This window comes from Myotis daubentonii, chromosome 9, assembly GCF_963259705.1.
Source record: "Myotis daubentonii chromosome 9, mMyoDau2.1, whole genome shotgun sequence".
Taxonomy (NCBI): Eukaryota; Metazoa; Chordata; class Mammalia; order Chiroptera; family Vespertilionidae; genus Myotis; species Myotis daubentonii.
This window is the reverse complement of record NC_081848.1, coordinates 44634391-44653059: the sequence shown is the minus strand read 5'-3', so window position 1 is coordinate 44653059 and position 18669 is coordinate 44634391. Positions and strand designations below refer to the sequence as shown.

General features: G+C 37.5%; 2 protein-coding genes and 1 pseudogene across 2 annotated transcripts; 2 read left to right on the top strand and 1 right to left on the bottom strand.

Annotated features, from left to right (window-relative positions):
• Positions 1-2066: 2066 nt before the first annotated feature.
• LOC132242115 (olfactory receptor 51L1) lies at positions 2067-3014 on the bottom strand. The gene has a single exon (XM_059711030.1). The coding sequence runs from the start codon at positions 3012-3014 to the stop codon at positions 2067-2069; it is 948 nt and encodes a 315-aa protein (XP_059567013.1).
• A 1470-nt stretch (positions 3015-4484) lies between these two features.
• Positions 4485-6216, top strand: LOC132241864 (myb/SANT-like DNA-binding domain-containing protein 3; annotated as a pseudogene).
• Positions 6217-11265: 5049 nt separating this feature from the next.
• On the top strand, positions 11266-12207 carry LOC132241863 (olfactory receptor 51A7-like). The gene has a single exon (XM_059710826.1). The coding sequence runs from the start codon at positions 11266-11268 to the stop codon at positions 12205-12207; it is 942 nt and encodes a 313-aa protein (XP_059566809.1).
• Positions 12208-18669: the final 6462 nt, after the last annotated feature.

Here is an 18669-nt window from a genome sequence, read left to right as displayed (position 1 = left end):
ACTGTAATTTTGTATTAGTTTCATGTGTACAGCATGGTGGATAGACATCATATACTTTATAAAGTGCTCCCCTCGATATTTTCAATACCCATCTGGCACCATATATAGTCATTACAATATTATTGACTATATTCTCTATGTTGAACTTTACGTCTCCATTACTATTCTACAACTACCAATTAGTACTTCTTATTCCCGTCAGATTTTCCACAAGTTTTTTAGGGAGGGAGGTGCTTGATCAGAAGGATTTGGGTCCCCCCCCTTTTCACAAGTTCTTGATTGAAGTATGATCTGAGTAATGCATGTCCAAGTCCACTTCAGAGTCCTTTCTAAGTTTGAGATAATGTGAGACAGTTTGGGCAAGTCTTAAGTTGCTCCTGGATTTTGGAGAAAATGTTACTCAGACATGTTCTTTCTCAACTCTGCTCTTTTCATGCTACCTCCTTTTCCTTGAACACCTTGACCAGTCGTGTGCTGGTAAATACTTAACAACCAACTCTTAAGGAAAATTTTTAAAGCCCTCAAATTTAGTGTTTTCCAATTTCTGTTGTGTAAATACTTCCATCATGACCAAAACCAAACTGCCAGTCTGACATTACAGAACATGCAGTTGGAATAAGATATGCACAATTGTCTTTTATAAGCCAATGTAGATCAGCTGAAGTACACCAATTTTTCACACTTAGCCCAGCTGGCACTAAAAAATTTGACTCACAAGGCACAACTAAAATGTCAACTACTTCAATTCCGGACTCCTAAATCTTCAATTGAAATTGAGCACTCTCCAGTAGTAATATTGTACAATTTATTTATTTCAATGCTAGCATCTGTTAATTTTACTAATCTTTATACATATGTATCTCCACTATTAAACATTAATTTTTTTAACATTAAGACCCATGCATTCCATTTTGTATGTATCCATAGTATTTAAAGCAATAATTGTCACAGTTGATATTTCATGTTTCTTAGTATAGTGTCATTGGATGAGTAAATAGGCAATAAGATTTACACTTACAACTATTTTAGGAGTACTCGTGATAGCTGGGGGAGATCAGTCCCATAGGGATATGTTAGTGTAGCAGTCATGACCCCATACTCAAAAAGTTTATAATGTAGCTGAGAAGAAAGTGAATATGTATGAAATAGGAAAATATCACCAATCAATGCACATATGTAAGTCATCTTAATGAAAAAGAAAAGAGTAATGGGTTATCTACAACAAAGATACTGAGGAAGATACAATATGAAAGAGCCACACAGCATGTAGAATAAGAGTAGGAAATATTGTTAAAAGATGAGGGTGGTTATTGTGCACAACTCCCAACCCACTCACAGATTAAAACATGCTGCCCTACTGAACAGGGAATCTACACATGTGCCCAGATGTGTAGACCTGCACTGTCAGGCTTGCTTGAACAACTCCCCATGTTTCTGCCTCAGCATTTGCTGTTCGGTTAAAAGAGTAGATAGATCTCCAGTGGCAGTGGGAGAAAAGCCATCACTGCCCAGTGAGGAGGTGAAGACAGCTCGTAGCCAACAGCCACAGTAGCATTTCAGTTCTGCCACAAACTCAAGTTTCAAACTTGCTCCAAGAAGTCAGAAATAGTTTCATAATCAGTTATAACATTTTAGCAGGAGAAACAAAATATGGGCAAATGTGTTAGAAAAAGAGAGAGAGGAGGAGAGAGAAAGATGGATTTCTGGGTTTTAGAGCATAAGCATTGGAAACCATATAAACATAGTTACATTTTATAAGGAAAATTATTTCTATTATCATTACAAATAATAATTTAATAATATTGACAAATTTTACAGTTTTCCAAAACAATCTCTTTTACATACATTATCTAATAGAAGTCTCATAATTAATTTGGGGATAGAAAAGGCCATGCTTATCACAATTTGACTGAAAAACTTGAATCTCATAAGGATTGTTAATTAACTGAGAATTGGAAGTGAATTAAGAATTTAAACAGATGACTTCACCCCAAATATTTTATTTCTCACCTACTACAATAGCTGCCCCACAATTTTTCAGTGGGAAAACTAGAGGATAGGATTACTTAAAGCCTCCTCTCTAGCCCAAACTTGCGGAGAATTCCTAGACGAATCTGTTTTGTCCTGACACTGTAGACAATGGGATTAAGCACCGGGGGAAGGAGCAGGTAGATGTTAGCCATGAGGATGTGGACTATGGGAGACAGATGTTTCCCAAAACGATGGGCCATTGACACCCCAATAACTGGCACAAAGAAGATGAGCACCACACAGATGTGGGATACACATGTGTTGAGTGCTTTTAGCCGCTCTTCAGGAGACGCAATGCTCAGCACAGCATTCAGAATCAGGACATAAGAGAGGAGTATAAAGACTGAATCCACGCCCAGTGTGGCAATAACTATGCACAGTCCATAAACACTGTTGATCCTGGCATCTGAACAGGATAATTTCAGAACATCCTGGTGCAAACAAAATGGATGGGAGAGGACATTGACATGGCAATAGTGATATTGTCTCAGTAGCAAGGGTGTGGGGAGTACAACTCCCACGCTTCTTAACAAGCAGGCCAAACCAATCTTGCCTATTACGCTGTTGGTGAGGATGGTGGTGTAGTGCAGTGGACGGCAGATAGCAACGAAACGGTCGAAGGCCATGGCCAATAGCACTGAAGATTCCAGGAATGTGAATGTGTGGATGAAGAAGAGCTGAGCAAAGCAAGCACTTGCCTGGATCTCCCGAGTATTCAACCATAATACAGAAAGGATGGTGGGAAGAATAGACAGGGACATACCTAGGTCATTTAGTGCCAGGATGGAAAGGAAATAATACATGGGCTGATGGAGCGAGGACTCGATCCAAATGACAGAGAGAATGGTAACATTACCAACCAGTATTGCCAAGAATACAAAGCAGAATAGAATTGAGAGCCAAGAATGAGCATACTCCAGTCCAGGAAAACCCTTCAGAATAAATATGGGCTCCATAGTATCATTGGTATTCCAGACCACCATGGTGACCCTGGCAAACAGGAGGAATAGTTCCTGTTATTCATTTTTATCTGTCAGAGTTATCCCTTGTGAGCATAAGCAGTGCAATCAGAATACAATACATGTTTCCTCTAACCTCTCTAACTTTGCAAAGAAAGGAGGTACCTTTTATGATTTTCATATAAGGAACATTTTCCAGTAGCAGCAAATTCTGGAATAAAAGTGTCTACTACGCAAATCTGGTCATCTCTGACAAGAATTTTAATAGATTTGCATTAACAATCTTCCACTGATCAGCTTATCTTAAAATTGTAGATTGGAGTAAAATATTATGATATTTAATACATCTCAAAATTGTTCACCTCTAGAGGATGACATCCATTTTCTCCCTTGCATAAATAATACATTGTTCTTCTAATTATTTTACTCTCTTTAGCCCTTGTATATTAACACAAACTATGCCAAAATCTATAACTACTATTTATTTGCACTTTAAAAATTAACACTTACCTGAAATTTATATATAAGCCAGTTTCATCGATATGATGTTAATCATGTTACCAGTAGTCTGTTTCCCAAATAATCCAGTTTTATTTTGTCTGTCTCTGCCTAAGTTTTCCTCCATTGTAGGTAAAGTCTCTCTCTCTCTCTCTCTCTCTTTCCTCCAACCCTCCATTAATTTACTTTCTAAACACTCATAATTTATATTCGTATTTTTCTCCTGGCTCCTGGCTACCATTTCTTTCTATTTTGTTTTATCTAAATTTCTGTCTTATCACTATGTAATTCTCTGTTTCCAGTCCTTTTATTGCCTCCATCTTTCTTCCAATTTTTCTTTGTATTTTTGTGCTTTTAGTTCTTGCTCTCTCTGGTTTATTTCTCACCCAAGAAGAGTTCCATCTCTATCTTATATATCAGCATAAAGTCAAATTTATCTTGAATACAGAGGCTATAATTACTATCTCTATAAATACTCCTGGTTTCTCCTGGGGTAGATTGAATCTTCATGATTAGTGTCACAGTCTGCTGGATCCCCAGAGATGTAATTAATATAAACATCTCTTAACAACAACTGTGCCAAAACATATGATGATGATGTTGGAAATTGTAGAAATGTGTCATGGGCCTCAGGTTCTGCTTTTATTGAGATCAGGTTGGGCTGAGGTTTTGTGGTGTCTCTCTTAATTGGTGAATTTAAAACATAAGAGTAGAAATTTAAACTGTGGGAACAGAAAAAAACAAAAAGCCCAAATGGTCAGTTATTGGTCAGTTATCTAAGTAATCTGGTGGAAGAAGAGGGGTGTGGGTGACGGCCTGGCTCTTTAACTGTGTGGCTCACAATGTGTTTGAGATAGCCTAGCCCGTCTTAAGTGGATGCCTCTGTGAAATGGATGACTTAGTAATCAAAGCTTGTCATACAACAGCATTACAAAAGAGAAATACCAGGGGGCGCACTTGCAGGATAGCCAAGGGCCAGGAGAAGTAGGGTGGAAAATGCGAAATAACAAAATTATAAAACCTGACAAACATGTCTCAGAATTGGAAAAGAGCATCCTGCTTGCTTTAGTAGAAAATTACAAGTATGTGCTGGCACGTAAGAAAAGTGATGCCTGAACTATTGCCCTCAAGCAACATATCTGGCAGGGGCTTGTCCAAGAATACAACTGTCAGCCAAGATATCAGACAGCTGAAGAAGTGTTAGGAGAACATCAAGACTCCCACCAAAAAAAACGATGGCCCATGAGAGGAGAGAGAAAGTAAAAGAGTGTCAGCCCACTTCTGAGTACGCACCTCCTGGAGAAGGCGATCTCCAGCATGCTGCTGGAGCAGCTCTGCTTTCTGCAGATCCCTCCTATAGAAGGGCCCAAAGCCCACCCTGAAGCCCATAGTCCAAGAATCCTTTGCTGTTTCACACGGAGAATTGTGTGATGATGAGAAAGAATTCATATATTTTCCGGTATGTGAGGGGACCTCTCAGCCCGAACCCTCATATTCAGCTGTCAGAACAACAGACAACAAAAACTACAGGAGCCAAACCTCTCAGGAAGCTGCTTAAAAAAAAATGTGTGAGGGCCCTAGCAGGTTTGGTTCAGTGAATAGAGCAGCAGCCTGCAGACTGAAGAGTCCCAGGATCATTCCAGTGTATGTGATTTAATGAGCAACATTCACAAGTATGACATTCCAGGAAAGGCCCTGATTGCATAACTAATTTTTCAAATTATATCCTGATTTTAAAAAGGACAGGTTCTTTTGTAATCCTCATCCAAGGATGTGTTTATTGATTTTTAGAGAGAGGAAGGAAGAGAAAAAGAGAAAGGGGAGAGAGAATCATCAATGTAAGAGAGAAATATCAATGTGAGAGAGAAGTATCAATTGGTCACTCCCTGTATATGCCCCAACTGGGGATAGAACCTGAAACCCAGGCATGTGCCCTGATTGGGAATTGAACATACAACCTTTTTGATGTACAAAATGACATTCCAGCTAGCTGGGTGAAAGGACAGGTTCTTAATGTACCTGTGCAAATAACACATTGTCATAAAGAGAAAGGACACTCAAGAAGACTTTCTGGACTCTAAGGAGTCAATGAGAATCAGGTCTGACTTCAAAATGTTTCATTTCAGTTTACAAAAGCAGAGTCTACTAAATTAATGGTTGAAGAAAGGAAAACATCAATATATAGTCAGAAAATAGAGCATAAAACAACATCGAAACTATTACAAACATAATGAAATGTTATTCATCAATTTATTAAACCTCATGTAATTCTTTTTTATATATATTTTTATTGATTTCAGAGAGGAAGAGAGAGGGAGAGAGATAGAAACAACAATGATGAGAGAGAATCATTAATCAGCTGCCTCTTGCAAGCCCCCTACTGGGGATTGATCCTGCAACGCAACCTGGGCATGTGCCCTTCACCAGAATAGAACTTGGGACCCATCAGCCCACAGGCCAATGCTCTATCCACTGAGCCAAACCAGCACGGGCCTCATGTAATTCTTATTACACTGGATCTTGGGTTCGCAGGCCCATGGAACTACCTGTCTCTTGACTAAAAATGGTCCTGGATATCATGACTCAGCCCACTGTAATACAGGCATAACTCCTATTATTGTGCATTGCTTTCTTGCATTTCACAGATATTGAGTTTTCATCAACATCGAGGCAAGATCCTGTACCAGCAAAAGAATCACAGCTCACTGAAAGCTCAGATGATGGTTAGCATTTATTTTTTTAGCAATAAAGTATTTTTTTAATTAAGATATATAAATAGACATAATGCCATTGCACATTTACTAGACTATACTATAGTGTAAACATAACTTTTATAAACACTAGGAAACAACAAAAAAATTGTGACTGAACTTATTGCAATAGTTGATTAATTCCAGTGGTATGGAGCCAAACCTGAGATATCTCCAAAGTATGCCTGTTGTAGTCTGAAAAGTTACCCAAGAGTCTCTTCTTTGAACTTTGAAGAGTTGGTGCAGTCCTTTTCCCTGGGCTCTGACAGGGCTCATCTCTGTTGAAGAGAAAGCTCTGGCCTATTACAGATTGCAGAGGCTTCATGAATGCATCGAGTCAAACAGAAACTAATGTTTTAAGCCCTACCAGTGTGACTCAATGGTTGAGCAAACCAGGAGGTCACAGTTCGATTCCCAGTCAGGGCACATGCCTGGGGTGGGGGCTTGACCCCCAGTGTGGAGCATGTAGGAGGCAGCCAATCAATGATTCTCTCTCAGCATCAATGTTTACATCTCCCTCACTCTTTCTCTCTGAAATCAATAAAAATATATTACAAAGAAAAAAAAAACTATTTGAAAAAAACTGTTTTAAGATAATGAAGCTAACTTAAGAAAGTTAGTTATCTTTAATATGGCTATAGTTAATTTGTTACTTATACCATTCCGTGTAAAACCTCTGATGAGAGTTGATAACACAAAACTGACAAATAAACTTGGTTGTTTCCATGGCATGCAAAACAAGATAATGAAACTATTACAAAAAGAAAGTTTTAAACAAATGTCTATGAGGATAATGATATAACCTACATTCAAGGAGAGTGAATGTTACATCGGATTTATAAAAAATATCGAAGCATAATTTTATAGTGGAAACAATATTGATATGTAACATAATAATAATGAGAAATATATGCATAATATATCAAGAAAATACCAAGATAATACTAAAAAACAAACAAACAAACAAAAAAACCCCACATATCAGTTAAAGAGATTCAGTGAATCTGGAGTAGGACTAGAAAACTGCATTTTTATAAAACTCCATACTGAAGTCTGATGAGCACCTCAGCTTGAAAACCACTGTTCTTGCATATCCTAGATAAAAATTAAATTTTCAAGACTTTCTCAACTTGTAAAAGAAAACATCCGTAAATTTAAGGGAGTCAAATCTAGTGGAGGAGGCATATGCATAAAGACGTAGTTATCATACACTGTGAAACTGCTCTAAAATTCACATGGTGCTCTGGTATGGTATGATAGATGACATGAGCATAATTCTGCCAGAGGTAGCATGTGGGGGAGCACAGGAGACTTGGTTGGAAAGTTTGTAAGGAGGAAATTCCAACCTAGGGGAGTTGGCTGAAGGCAACCCACCCAGTTTATCAAAATTCCAGTTTAGGGAAGTTGACGGGAGGTGGCCACCCCTAATTGTCCCTTGAACTTTCCAAACAAGTCTGTGTACATGGGGACCCTCGGGTGTTTACCAGAATCTTTATGCTTAATCTTTAGGTGTCCTTGTTTAAAGGACACTTCAGACACATGTGTCCTCCCAAGATTACTTACCCTACTGATTGTATCTAAAAGATAAACTTTATCTCAAACTGCTGTTACAACAAAAGCCTGAAAAGGCAGGTGATCGAGGCTGTCTGGTTCCTTTAGCCAGGCAGTCCATCAGCCCTCTCTTTCACAGCAATCATGTGTCAATTATTCATCTGTCGTGCAGGGTCTGCTGGTCAGACAAAATTGGTGTTTTCCTCAAAGGATTAATTCTTTCCATTTACAGAGGGTTGGATGACTCTCCTTGTCTCCAGTGCCTTTGAGGGTTCACCACAGGGAGTTTTGTTTTTCTCTACATAGAGTCTGCTGAGCTGGAAATTTCTTAAGTTTTCTGGACCAATAGGAGAGCATCAGGGGGCAGGACTCAATCTCTAAGGTCAGAATAAATGTTGTGCCCACACAGCATTGAAGTTCTGGTGACTACATGCCACCTGCACTTTCTCTTCACTCTGACATATGGTTCCAACAACTTACTGGTAAGTTTCCTGATATTCAGAGCTACCATTTACCTTTGAAGCAGCTCAAGCAAAAAATCTACATAGTATCTTTCTGACTGTGGTTGCCAAGTGATAAAAATGAATATCATCACCCTGACCCTCTAAAAAGTCCAACGATTCTGTTACTACATGGTAGAAGCCTAGAGTCCTGCCAAATAATGCCAATCAACCAAGTGCTAAGCCAGAATCACTGACTGAGCACAGAGAGAAATTCAAAGCCAGGTACCTTGTCTCTTGAGTGACATACTTTCTGAATGTTGAATGTATTGCCTTACTTGTTAATGTAAATTGTTTCGGGGTTCAGATATTCAACACCACTGAGTTTGCAGTGAGAAGACAATAGTGTCCACTAGGAGTTTCTTTCTCCATAGTCTGTCCTAAGTTGGCATGCTTTTTATTAGGTTTATATTTTTGCTTTATATTTTTCCTCTCTTGATAAATAAGAAAGCAACCTTTCTAACTAATGAAATACTATGCCAGTAGAGAGAGAGTGAAAAGAAGCAAAAATATCAAGGAGAACACACCATACATGGAGTTACTCTTACACTCATTACTTAGATTTTGAGTTAAATCTTGACCAAGTATTTGAGATTAATTTGTGTTTACTATGTAGACAGGGTAGAAACAAACAACAGTTACTAAAACAAACAGAAAACCCACAGTATTGCAAAAAAAGCAGAAACAACCGATGTTGCACAAGTTTTGTAGTATTGAAAATGTCAAATCTGTCCTAGGTTCTTTTTTATGAAAGGAAAATAATTCATACTTTTTATTTTAAAAAATATATGTCCTTCAAACAAATCACTGCTTTGCATTGATCACTGAACACTTCATTTTAGATTATCTTTTGGAGTCAGAATAAGAAAGCAGGAAGCTTTCTGGTGTGTGTGTGTGTGTGTGTGTGTGTGTGTGTGTGTGTGTGTGTGTGTGTGTGTGTTTAGGAAATAATGGAGCCATCGTTTAGAAACAGGGGATGTAAATGAGGGAGTAAAAATGTTCTAGATGCTGGAACTGTGAATAGTCCTTAACAGAGGAGAAGGCAGGTATTGCATTTGGATCAAAGTGTTTGACAGTGGAGATCTTTCTAAGATCTGTTAAGAGAAGACAATGAACAGACTAACATTAGAGGAAGACAAATCTTGCACTTGGCACAAAGGCATTTTGTAACAACTGTGTTCACATAGGGCCTCCTTTGATACCAATAGTGAGTAACTTGCAAACTTAAATGTAAAACTATTCAACCAATTGCCTGTAGCTTTTTATACTCCTCTAATTGTATTCAGAAATTTCTATATAGTCTTTACTATTTTATACTATGATTTTTGTCCATCTACTTCAAACTTTATTTTGCTGTGGATATGTTTATCATAACCTTATAAAGAGTCTAGTGATAAATAAAAAGGTAAGTATTTTTGAATGCAGTTTCATTTTATTATATATCAGCTTTATTGAGATATTATTGCCATACCATACAGTTCATATTTTTAAGTGTACAATACAATGTTTTTTACTATATTCATGGTGTTACACAATTGTTGGCACTATCTTATAATATTTTTTCAATGCAAGAAGATATTTTATATCAACTAGAAGTCCCTCCTCATTTATCCTTTTCCTCAGTCCCTGAAAACCATTAATATACTCTCTGTCTCTATAGATTTGCCTATTTTGGAAATTTCATACATATGGGATAATGCAATAATTATCTATTGTGACTGGTTTCTTTCACTTAGCCTAATGTTTTCAAGGTTCAACTGAATTGTAGCATATGTCAGCACTATTTTTTATTGGCAAATTATAGTCCATTGTAGGAATATACAACTGTTTATCCATTCATCACTTGATTGAATATTGGACCTGTGTACAAGTATTTTTGTAAATATATGCTTTCATTACTGTTGGATACATACCTAGAAATGGAATTCCTGGGTCATATTGTAACTCTATGTTTAAAATTTTGAAAACCTACCAAAATGGGTTCCAAAGTTGGTAAATATTTTAAAACCCCACCAATGATGTAGGAGAGTTCCAATTTCTCCACATCCTTACCAACAATTGTAATTGTTGTTCTTTTTAATTTTAGCTATTCTACATGTATGAAGCTGTATGACATTTTAATTTTGACTTGCAATTTCCTAATGACTAATGATGTTAAGGATCTTTTCATCTTATTTTAGAGTTGTAGTAGTCCTTCTTGCACTCTTCATACAAGTCCAGATATATGCTTTACAAAGAGTTTCATTCTGTTGGCTGTCATCACTTTTGTGATGATGTCATTTGAATCACAAAAGTGTTTAATTTTTATGAAGTCCAATTTATATGTTTTTTTTCTGTTTGTGCTTTTGCTGCCATATCTAACTCCTTCCTGGTAACAAAAATTTACAACCGATATTTCCCTTTGTTGTTTTAGCTCTTTAACTTATGTCTATAATATATCGTAAGATAATTTTTGTGCAAAGAGTGAGATAGGGATCTATTTTCTTGAATGTGGTTATTCAACTGTTCTAGCCCCCATTTTTGAAAGAATCATGTTTCTTAAAAATTAATGTTATTCGATAACTACAAATGCAATTGTTTTAAGTGATGCCCTTATTTGATCCTATATTTATCTATATAGTTGTCAAATTTAATGGCACCATTATCCAAAAAAATAGAAGCTGTGAAATTTATTATTTTCTTTCTGTATGTTAAGTCTAAGAAAAGCATTTGAAATATTGTGTTGGTGATTAATTGTACAGAGTAATATAATTTCATGTTTCTCTTAATATCCTACTTATATTGTTCCTGATATTGCTCTTATTTACATATAATACAGCAGTGTTTTAGTTCAAAGAATTATTGTAAGAAAATAGCTGCAATCTCAAGATTTGTATCAACCATATGATTAAAGCATACACACTTTAGCTAATCTACTTATGCCATTGCAGGAAGGCTCTTCTGAGACCGGTATCCTGATTCTTTCACAGCCCTGTAATGTCAGTCTTTAATACCTCTGAAGTGGAAATCTCTACCTTCTTCCTCATTGGGATCCCAGGGATGGAACATGCTCACATTTGGTTCGCCATCCCCATTTGCCTCATGTACCTCATTGCCATCCTGGGGAACTGTACCATCCTCTTTCTCATAAAAACAGAGACCTCTCTGCATGAGCCTATGTACTATTTCCTCTCCATGCTGGCCTTCTCTGACCTCGGACTGTCCATTTCCTCGCTTCCAACCATGCTGAGAATCTTCCTGTTCAATGCCACTGGAATTTCCCCTGATGCCTGCTTTGCCCAAGAGTTCTTCATTCATGTATTCTCAGCTATGGAGTCATCAGTTCTTCTTATCATGTCTGTGGACCGCTTCATAGCTATCTACAACCCTCTGAAATACACCTCCATTTTGACCAGTGTCAGAGTCATTAAAATCAGCCTTATATTTGCCTCAATAAGTATTTCACTTGTCCTCCCTTTCCCCTTTATTCTAAAGAGGCTGAGATTCTGTAAGAAAAACCTTCTATCTCACTCCTACTGCCTTCACCAGGATGTCATGAAGCTGGCCTGTTCTGACAACAGGGTCAATGTAATCTATGGGCTCTTTGTGGCTCAAACAGCTATGTTAGTGTTGGTGTGCATTTCTGTGTCTTATATGCTGATCTTGAAAATAGTATTGGGCATTGCTTCACACAAAGGCCGCCTCAAGGTCCTCAACACTTGCATCTCCCACATTTGTGCGGTGCTCATCTTCTATGTGCCCATTGTCACCTTGGCTGCCCTTCCTCGCTTTGCCAAAAGGGTTTCGCCAGTTATTACGGTCATCATAGCTGATATCTTCCTTCTGGTTCCCCCACTAATGAATCCCATTGTGTACTCTGTAAAGAGTCAGCAGATTAGAAATCGGATCCTGGTGAAATTATGTGACAAACAAGGTTGATGGGAAATTTTGGCTATATGATAATCCAGATCAGTAAGAAATTTCTGAACAATGTGGGAATCTGAAAATGGTAATAAAAAATGATACACTGCATATACTTAGTAAGGCCCATAAAATGCAAAGCTATTGGTTTAATGCAGCAGCAAGAACAATCTAGAGTATGTGATTTTTGGAGTGAGGCTTAGGGTTAAACTTTATAACTAAATGTAAAAAAGAAAACCACAGAGTCAAAATGGCATCACTCATGCTAAAAGCCCATGATACCCATTGTAGACTTAATGCCCAATTTAATTGCAGTTTCAACTTTCCTAGAAATATAAGTTAATCAACCACTCTGGAATTTTCTGGTTGAGCATCAGTAAGGTAATCTGTCACATGGGCCCTCTTCATCCCTTCCACCCCCATGCTCCATAGAAAAAAGAGGCAGTCTTCATGATACCAACCCTTGTTCTTTCCTTCTCCACAAAAGCAAATGTCCTGGTCTAAACATAATCTTTTTTTTTTTTAAATATATTTTATTGATTTTTTACAGAGAGGAAGGAAGAGAGATAGAGAGTTAGAAATATCGATGAGAGAAACATCGATCAGCTGCCTCCTGCACATCTCCCACCAGGGATGTGCCCGCAACCAAGGTACACGCCCTTGACTGGAATCGAACCTGGGACCTTTCAGTCCGCAGGCCAACGCTCTATCCACTGAGCCAAACCAGTTTCGGCCTAAACATAATCTTTTATTTTCTTTGTTAATGTGTCCCTTGCCAAATCCTTCTTCCTATAAAAACCTCCCATTTGTACAATAGCCAGTGCCCTTCTAGTAGCTAGATGAAAGGCTGCTGGATTCAAATTCATTAATTGCTTAATAAAGTCAATTACTTTTTCAAATTTACTCAGCTGAATTTTGTTTTTTACATAAGTTGCCCACCTCTTTACTGATTTTTCTCTCTACACAATTAGCTATATGGCAACCTTAGCTATAGCAATCAAGTCTTAATTTGAATTAAAGATAATTTTAAGTATTATTTTTAAAGTATTTTTAAACAAAAAACTTTAAAAGTAAAATAATATGTTTGTATAGGAGAAAAAGAAACATTGCTCTAATTAACTCAGACATAATCAGCAGTTCTGAAGAATACTGAAAGATAAAACACACGTTCAACCACACACACTCAAAAGCCCCTAAATACTTATTGTGTGTATGTGTATGGGTGTTAGTCATCAACAATTTATATAAACTATTAAAAATCCCCCTATCCTAAAGTGCTGTGAAATATATTTGGAGATATAAGGCTCACACACATAAAATAATTAAAATTAAAAATAATAGATTAGAAAATACTTTCTTATTTACATTTTCAAATACTTGCAATAGGTTACATGAATCCCTTTTCTTTTAAATATGTTTTTATTGATTTTTAGAGAGAGGGGAAGGGAGAGGGAGAGAGAGATAGAAACATCAATGATAAGAGAGAATCATTGATCAGCTGCCTCCTACACACCCCCTACTAGGCATCGAGTCTGCAACCTGGGCATGCGCCCTGGACCAGAATCAAACCCAGCACCCTTCAGTCTGCAGGCCAACACTTTATCTTCTGAGCTAAACTGGCTGGGGCATGAATACCTTCCTTTAAATGTATATTGGGATAGTTATTTTTTATCCAAGTCTGTACATTACTTTTTATTTGCTGCTGTTATAATCTTAAAAAATAGTATTATCTTTATTGTCTATATCTTCAATGTGCAAATGATTTAAGAAACAGATATTAACTTCTGTCTTTGTCAGTATCCATCAAAGTATCTGTAACATCCTAGTTGTTAATTGTATGTTTATTAAAACTGTATGGTTTTAATCAATTTTGAAGATATGAATAAAATATCTGATAAGAAATCAAAGAAGCAATTAAACTATGTCTGGGAAAATTCATTAATATAGAGCTCACTTATTCTACAAATTAATTACTTGGGACAGGAAAAAATAAAAGCAAGTGAAAATAGTGCTTGGAAATCACTTAAAAAAGATTAATCTCATGTATATAGAGAGTATAATCAGCTCCTCACTAAAAAGTTCCTTGACTGAAGTTAATTCAAACTCACTCTGAAAACCAAAAAGCCTGATTTAGTAAGATACATATTCCATTTCAAGTGACAACAAAGCTAATATATTTTCTTAAAAAACAAACATTTTTAGCTAAGATATTGTCATAATGGCTGCCTGATTCATGAATTGCTTAATAAAGTCAATTAGATTGAGTATTTCTAGCATACTTAAATGATGGAAATAGGTCATTAGCATTACTCTCACTCTCTTCTCTGCTGTTATTAGTATTCTGAATGAAGCCAACTCACATGGTGTGGTGAATGGTCACAAGTTGGATAAATAGGCGGAGAGGACACTTTTTACAACTTCAGCTCTACTTAAAGATATAGGGAAAGAATTGAATATAGCTTTCTTAATATCCTAAAGCAGAACTGATCACTATACCCATGGATATGAATTTTATTTGATTGACAAAACTGGCTGTTCGGTCAATTTGCATATTAGCCTTTTATTATAATAGATAATTCCTTTTCCAGAGAGATTGAAGACGTGGCTTTGGACAAGATTCAACCAAAAAATAAATAAATAAGTGAAAATGAAACTAAACAAAACCAGTAGCTGTCTACTGGAGCTACCCAAAAATGGCAAAATGACAATATAAATTTGATAATCAACTTGTAAATTTCCACAATAAAATCTACTAGAATTTGACTAGAATTGTGCTGAGCCAATATAATTAATTTGGGAAGATTGCCATCTTAATTATGCAGAACTTCAATTTTGTACATTGTTTTTATATTTGGCCAGCTTTTTAAATTTCACTTATGTTTAATGTTTATTAATTTTATATATAAAATTTTATCACCAATAGAAACATTTTTATTTTATCCTTTCCAATTTTTATATTTCCATTTTCTTTTTTTTTGTTTGTATTGTACCTTGGACATCTCATACTGTTTTGAGCAGAATACTAATAGAGACAATCTTGACTTTTCCTGACATCAATAGGAAAATGTTTTTTTGTTTTTGTTGTTGTTGTTTTAATATATTTTATTGATTTTTTACAGAGAGGAAAGGAGAGGGATAGAGAGTTAGAAACATCGATGAGAAAGAAACATTGATCAGCTGCCTCTTGCACACCCCCTCCTTGGGATGTGCCTGCAACCAAGGTACATGCCCTTGACCAGAATAGAACCTGGGACCCTTCAGTCCACAGGCTGACGCTCTATCCACTGAGCAAACCAGTTAGGGCAATAGGAAAATGTTTAATTTTTTTTATTAAAATAATGTTAGGTGTTGTATTTCTTACATATGTCTTTTTCAAATTAAGGTAGTACCTTTCTATTTCAATTTGCTCAAAGATTTTGTCATGAGAAAGTGTTTGAATTTTATTTACTATGATTATTATATGGTTTTATCCCTATTTTTCTGTCAGTTTGAAGTATAGTCATGATTTTTGAAACTGTATTCTTGGGATAAACTTTACTTTGTCAAGATATAGTATCCTTTTTATATACCACTATACAGCATTTGCTGATTTTTAAATGTTTGTATCTATGTTTACAAGATATACTAGGGGACCAGTGCACGAATTCATGCACCTTGAAAGGAACTGTGGGCCCCATGGCTGCAGTAGGCACAGGAGTGGGTCTCAGCCCATCCTCCACACCCCCCGCCCAGCCCCTCCCACTGCGGCCCCCAGTCTTCTGTCTGCCAGCAACCCCATTCCTGCTGCTGTCGCTCCTACACACTAACAGCGCCAGCCCTGCTCACACCCACAGATGGCATGGAGTGATTAGAGACAGCATCAGCAGTGGGTACGAGCAGGGCTAGCACCATCACTAGGTTTGAGCAGCGGCTGCTGCCCCCATCACACCTCAGGAGCAGGGGGAAGTGGAGAAGCCCTCAGGGGCGATCAGGGCAGCAGCTGCAGCTCACACCCCCTGATGGCACTGAGTGATCAGTACTGGTGCCAGGCACCAGCAGCAAGTGCAAGTGGCGGCTCTGGTGCTAGCTGCAGGTGCTAGCACCGGGCTAGACTGCATCACGCAAGAGCAAAGAATTTTAAGTGACCACCAGAGGCTCGCCCCATTGACAGCGACTGGCACCCTGCCTTGGTCTGGTGCCCCCACTCACCTGCTCCACCATCCCACCAAAGCTGATGCCCGCCATGTTCCGCGCACACCCCCTGGTGGTCAGTGCACATCATAGTGACAGGTTGTTCGGTTGTTCCGATTGTTCCAATGTTTGGTCTATTTGCATATTAGCCTTTTATTATATAGGATTACCCATTAATTACTTTTTTATAATATCTTAGAGGCCCAGGGCATGAAATTTGTGCACAGGGGAGAGGGGTCCTTCAGCCCAGCCTTCACCCTCTCACAATCCAGGTCCCCTTGGGGGATGTCCAACTCACAATTCAGGACCGCTGGCTCCTAACTGCTTGCCTGCCTGCCTGCCTGATGGCCCCTAACCACTCGCCTGCCTGCCTGATTTCCCCTAACCACTCTGCCTGCCTGCCTGCCTGATTGCCCCTAACCACATCTGCCTGTCTGATTACCCCTAACTGCCTCTGCCTTGGCCCCCACTGCCTCGGCTTCATCCAGAAGGATGTCCGGAATGACATCGGAAGGTTGTTCAGCTGTCAGGTCTAATTAGCATATTATGCTTTTATTATTATAGATTGTCTGGTTTAGATATCACTGGTAATACCAGTTGGAAAGTTTTCTAGTGTCTGAAAGAGTATTATAATATTGATGCTATTTCTTTTGTAAAATTTTCAATATTATTCTGTATTAGTTAGAGATGCCCAGGAGTGTTTAGAAGAATCAATCTAGGCTTCAGGAGTAAAGCCTTGACCAAAAAACATGTCATAGGTGTCTCTCCTACATCACTTCCTTTAATGCACAGGTTCTACTCTTAGTATCTGTGCGTTAACTATGTTCAGGGCAGAGGAGTAATATCTGAGCCAAATACCCAACAGAAGTGTCAGAGATTTTGCATAGCATTTACTGTATTTCTCCCATACTTGGTAAATAAGAACCTCTCTAACCAAAACAGTCCCTAATTCTGGGTGTACTTATGCCAAAGTATTAACAATCTCTGTGGATTCACTGCATCTGCACATGTTTATTCTTATTCTCAGAGCAGATACAAACTGGGTGCAATCCCTAGAGACCTCAGTGCTCCTTGAGCAGATGATTAAGGAAGAAGAAAGAGACATGCCCTCTTATATAAGGTGGAGCCTTTGGTATCAGGTGAATTGGATGACTTCTGAAATTTTATGCTGAAATCTTTTAGCCAGTATCAAAAGTGCTCTCAAAATATACACTCTCTGGTAAGTACTCAGATATTCTTATCTATCTGACTTTCCCTGTATTTCTCTCTTTTGACAGTCAACCATATACAACATCATGCCTCCAAAAGTCATATCTTTAGGAAAATTGTTTCCTTCAGAGATTATGTAAATGGACTATTCACCTTTCCAGAAATTGGCCTTTAGCAGAATTAAAATTTTTCTAATTTGTGATATTGACCACTTCAGGTTATTATTCTCCTATCAGCATGATGCAATTGATCACAAATTTCTGGCCAGGAGAAATGAAACATATTCTATCAGACATTGCTGCACTGACTGCCCTTACAAATAGCTACATGTTTTGAAGATAGTGGACATTTTTAAAAGAGTATTTAAATAATCAATAATTTTTAGAAGATAGGGAATAAAACAAAGGGTGGTTTGATTTTGAGACGATCTTACTTTTGTGGGAGTTACAGGAGGTAGGAAGAAATTGAGTTGTCAGATTCCTTTGCTTTCATGTAGTGTTATTCTAGTAATCATATATTCTACCTAACATCTTATCTAAGATGTGAAAGCAAGTTGTAAAGGATTCTAGATTCATTGACTAGGGTTTAACAATATTTCACAGGGAAAATTAAATCAGGATGCTATTTTAGACTAGAGTCTACTTTTAGCATGTGTTTTCTATAGAGAAACTAGAAATGTATTTTGTTATTTTGTTTTTCTTTTTTTCTTTCAAGTGAAACTGCCATTTGACCTAGTGATCCTACTTCTAGAAATATATTCTAAGAAACCTGAAAAATCAATCAGAAAGAATATATGCACCCCTATGTTCATAGCAGTGCAATGTACAATAGCTGAGATCTGGAAACAGCCAAGTGCCCAGCAACAGATGAGTAAATTAAAAAGCTGTGGTACATTTACACCAGGGAACACTATGCAACAGTAAAAAGGAAGGATCACTTACCCTTTGAGACAACATGGAGGGACCTGGAGAGTATTAAACAAAATGAGGCAGTCAGAGAAAGACAAGTATTTCATGATCTCACTCATATATGGAATCTAATGAACAAAATAAACAGATGTACAAAAGAGATACAGACACACAGAAACATGGAACAGACTGA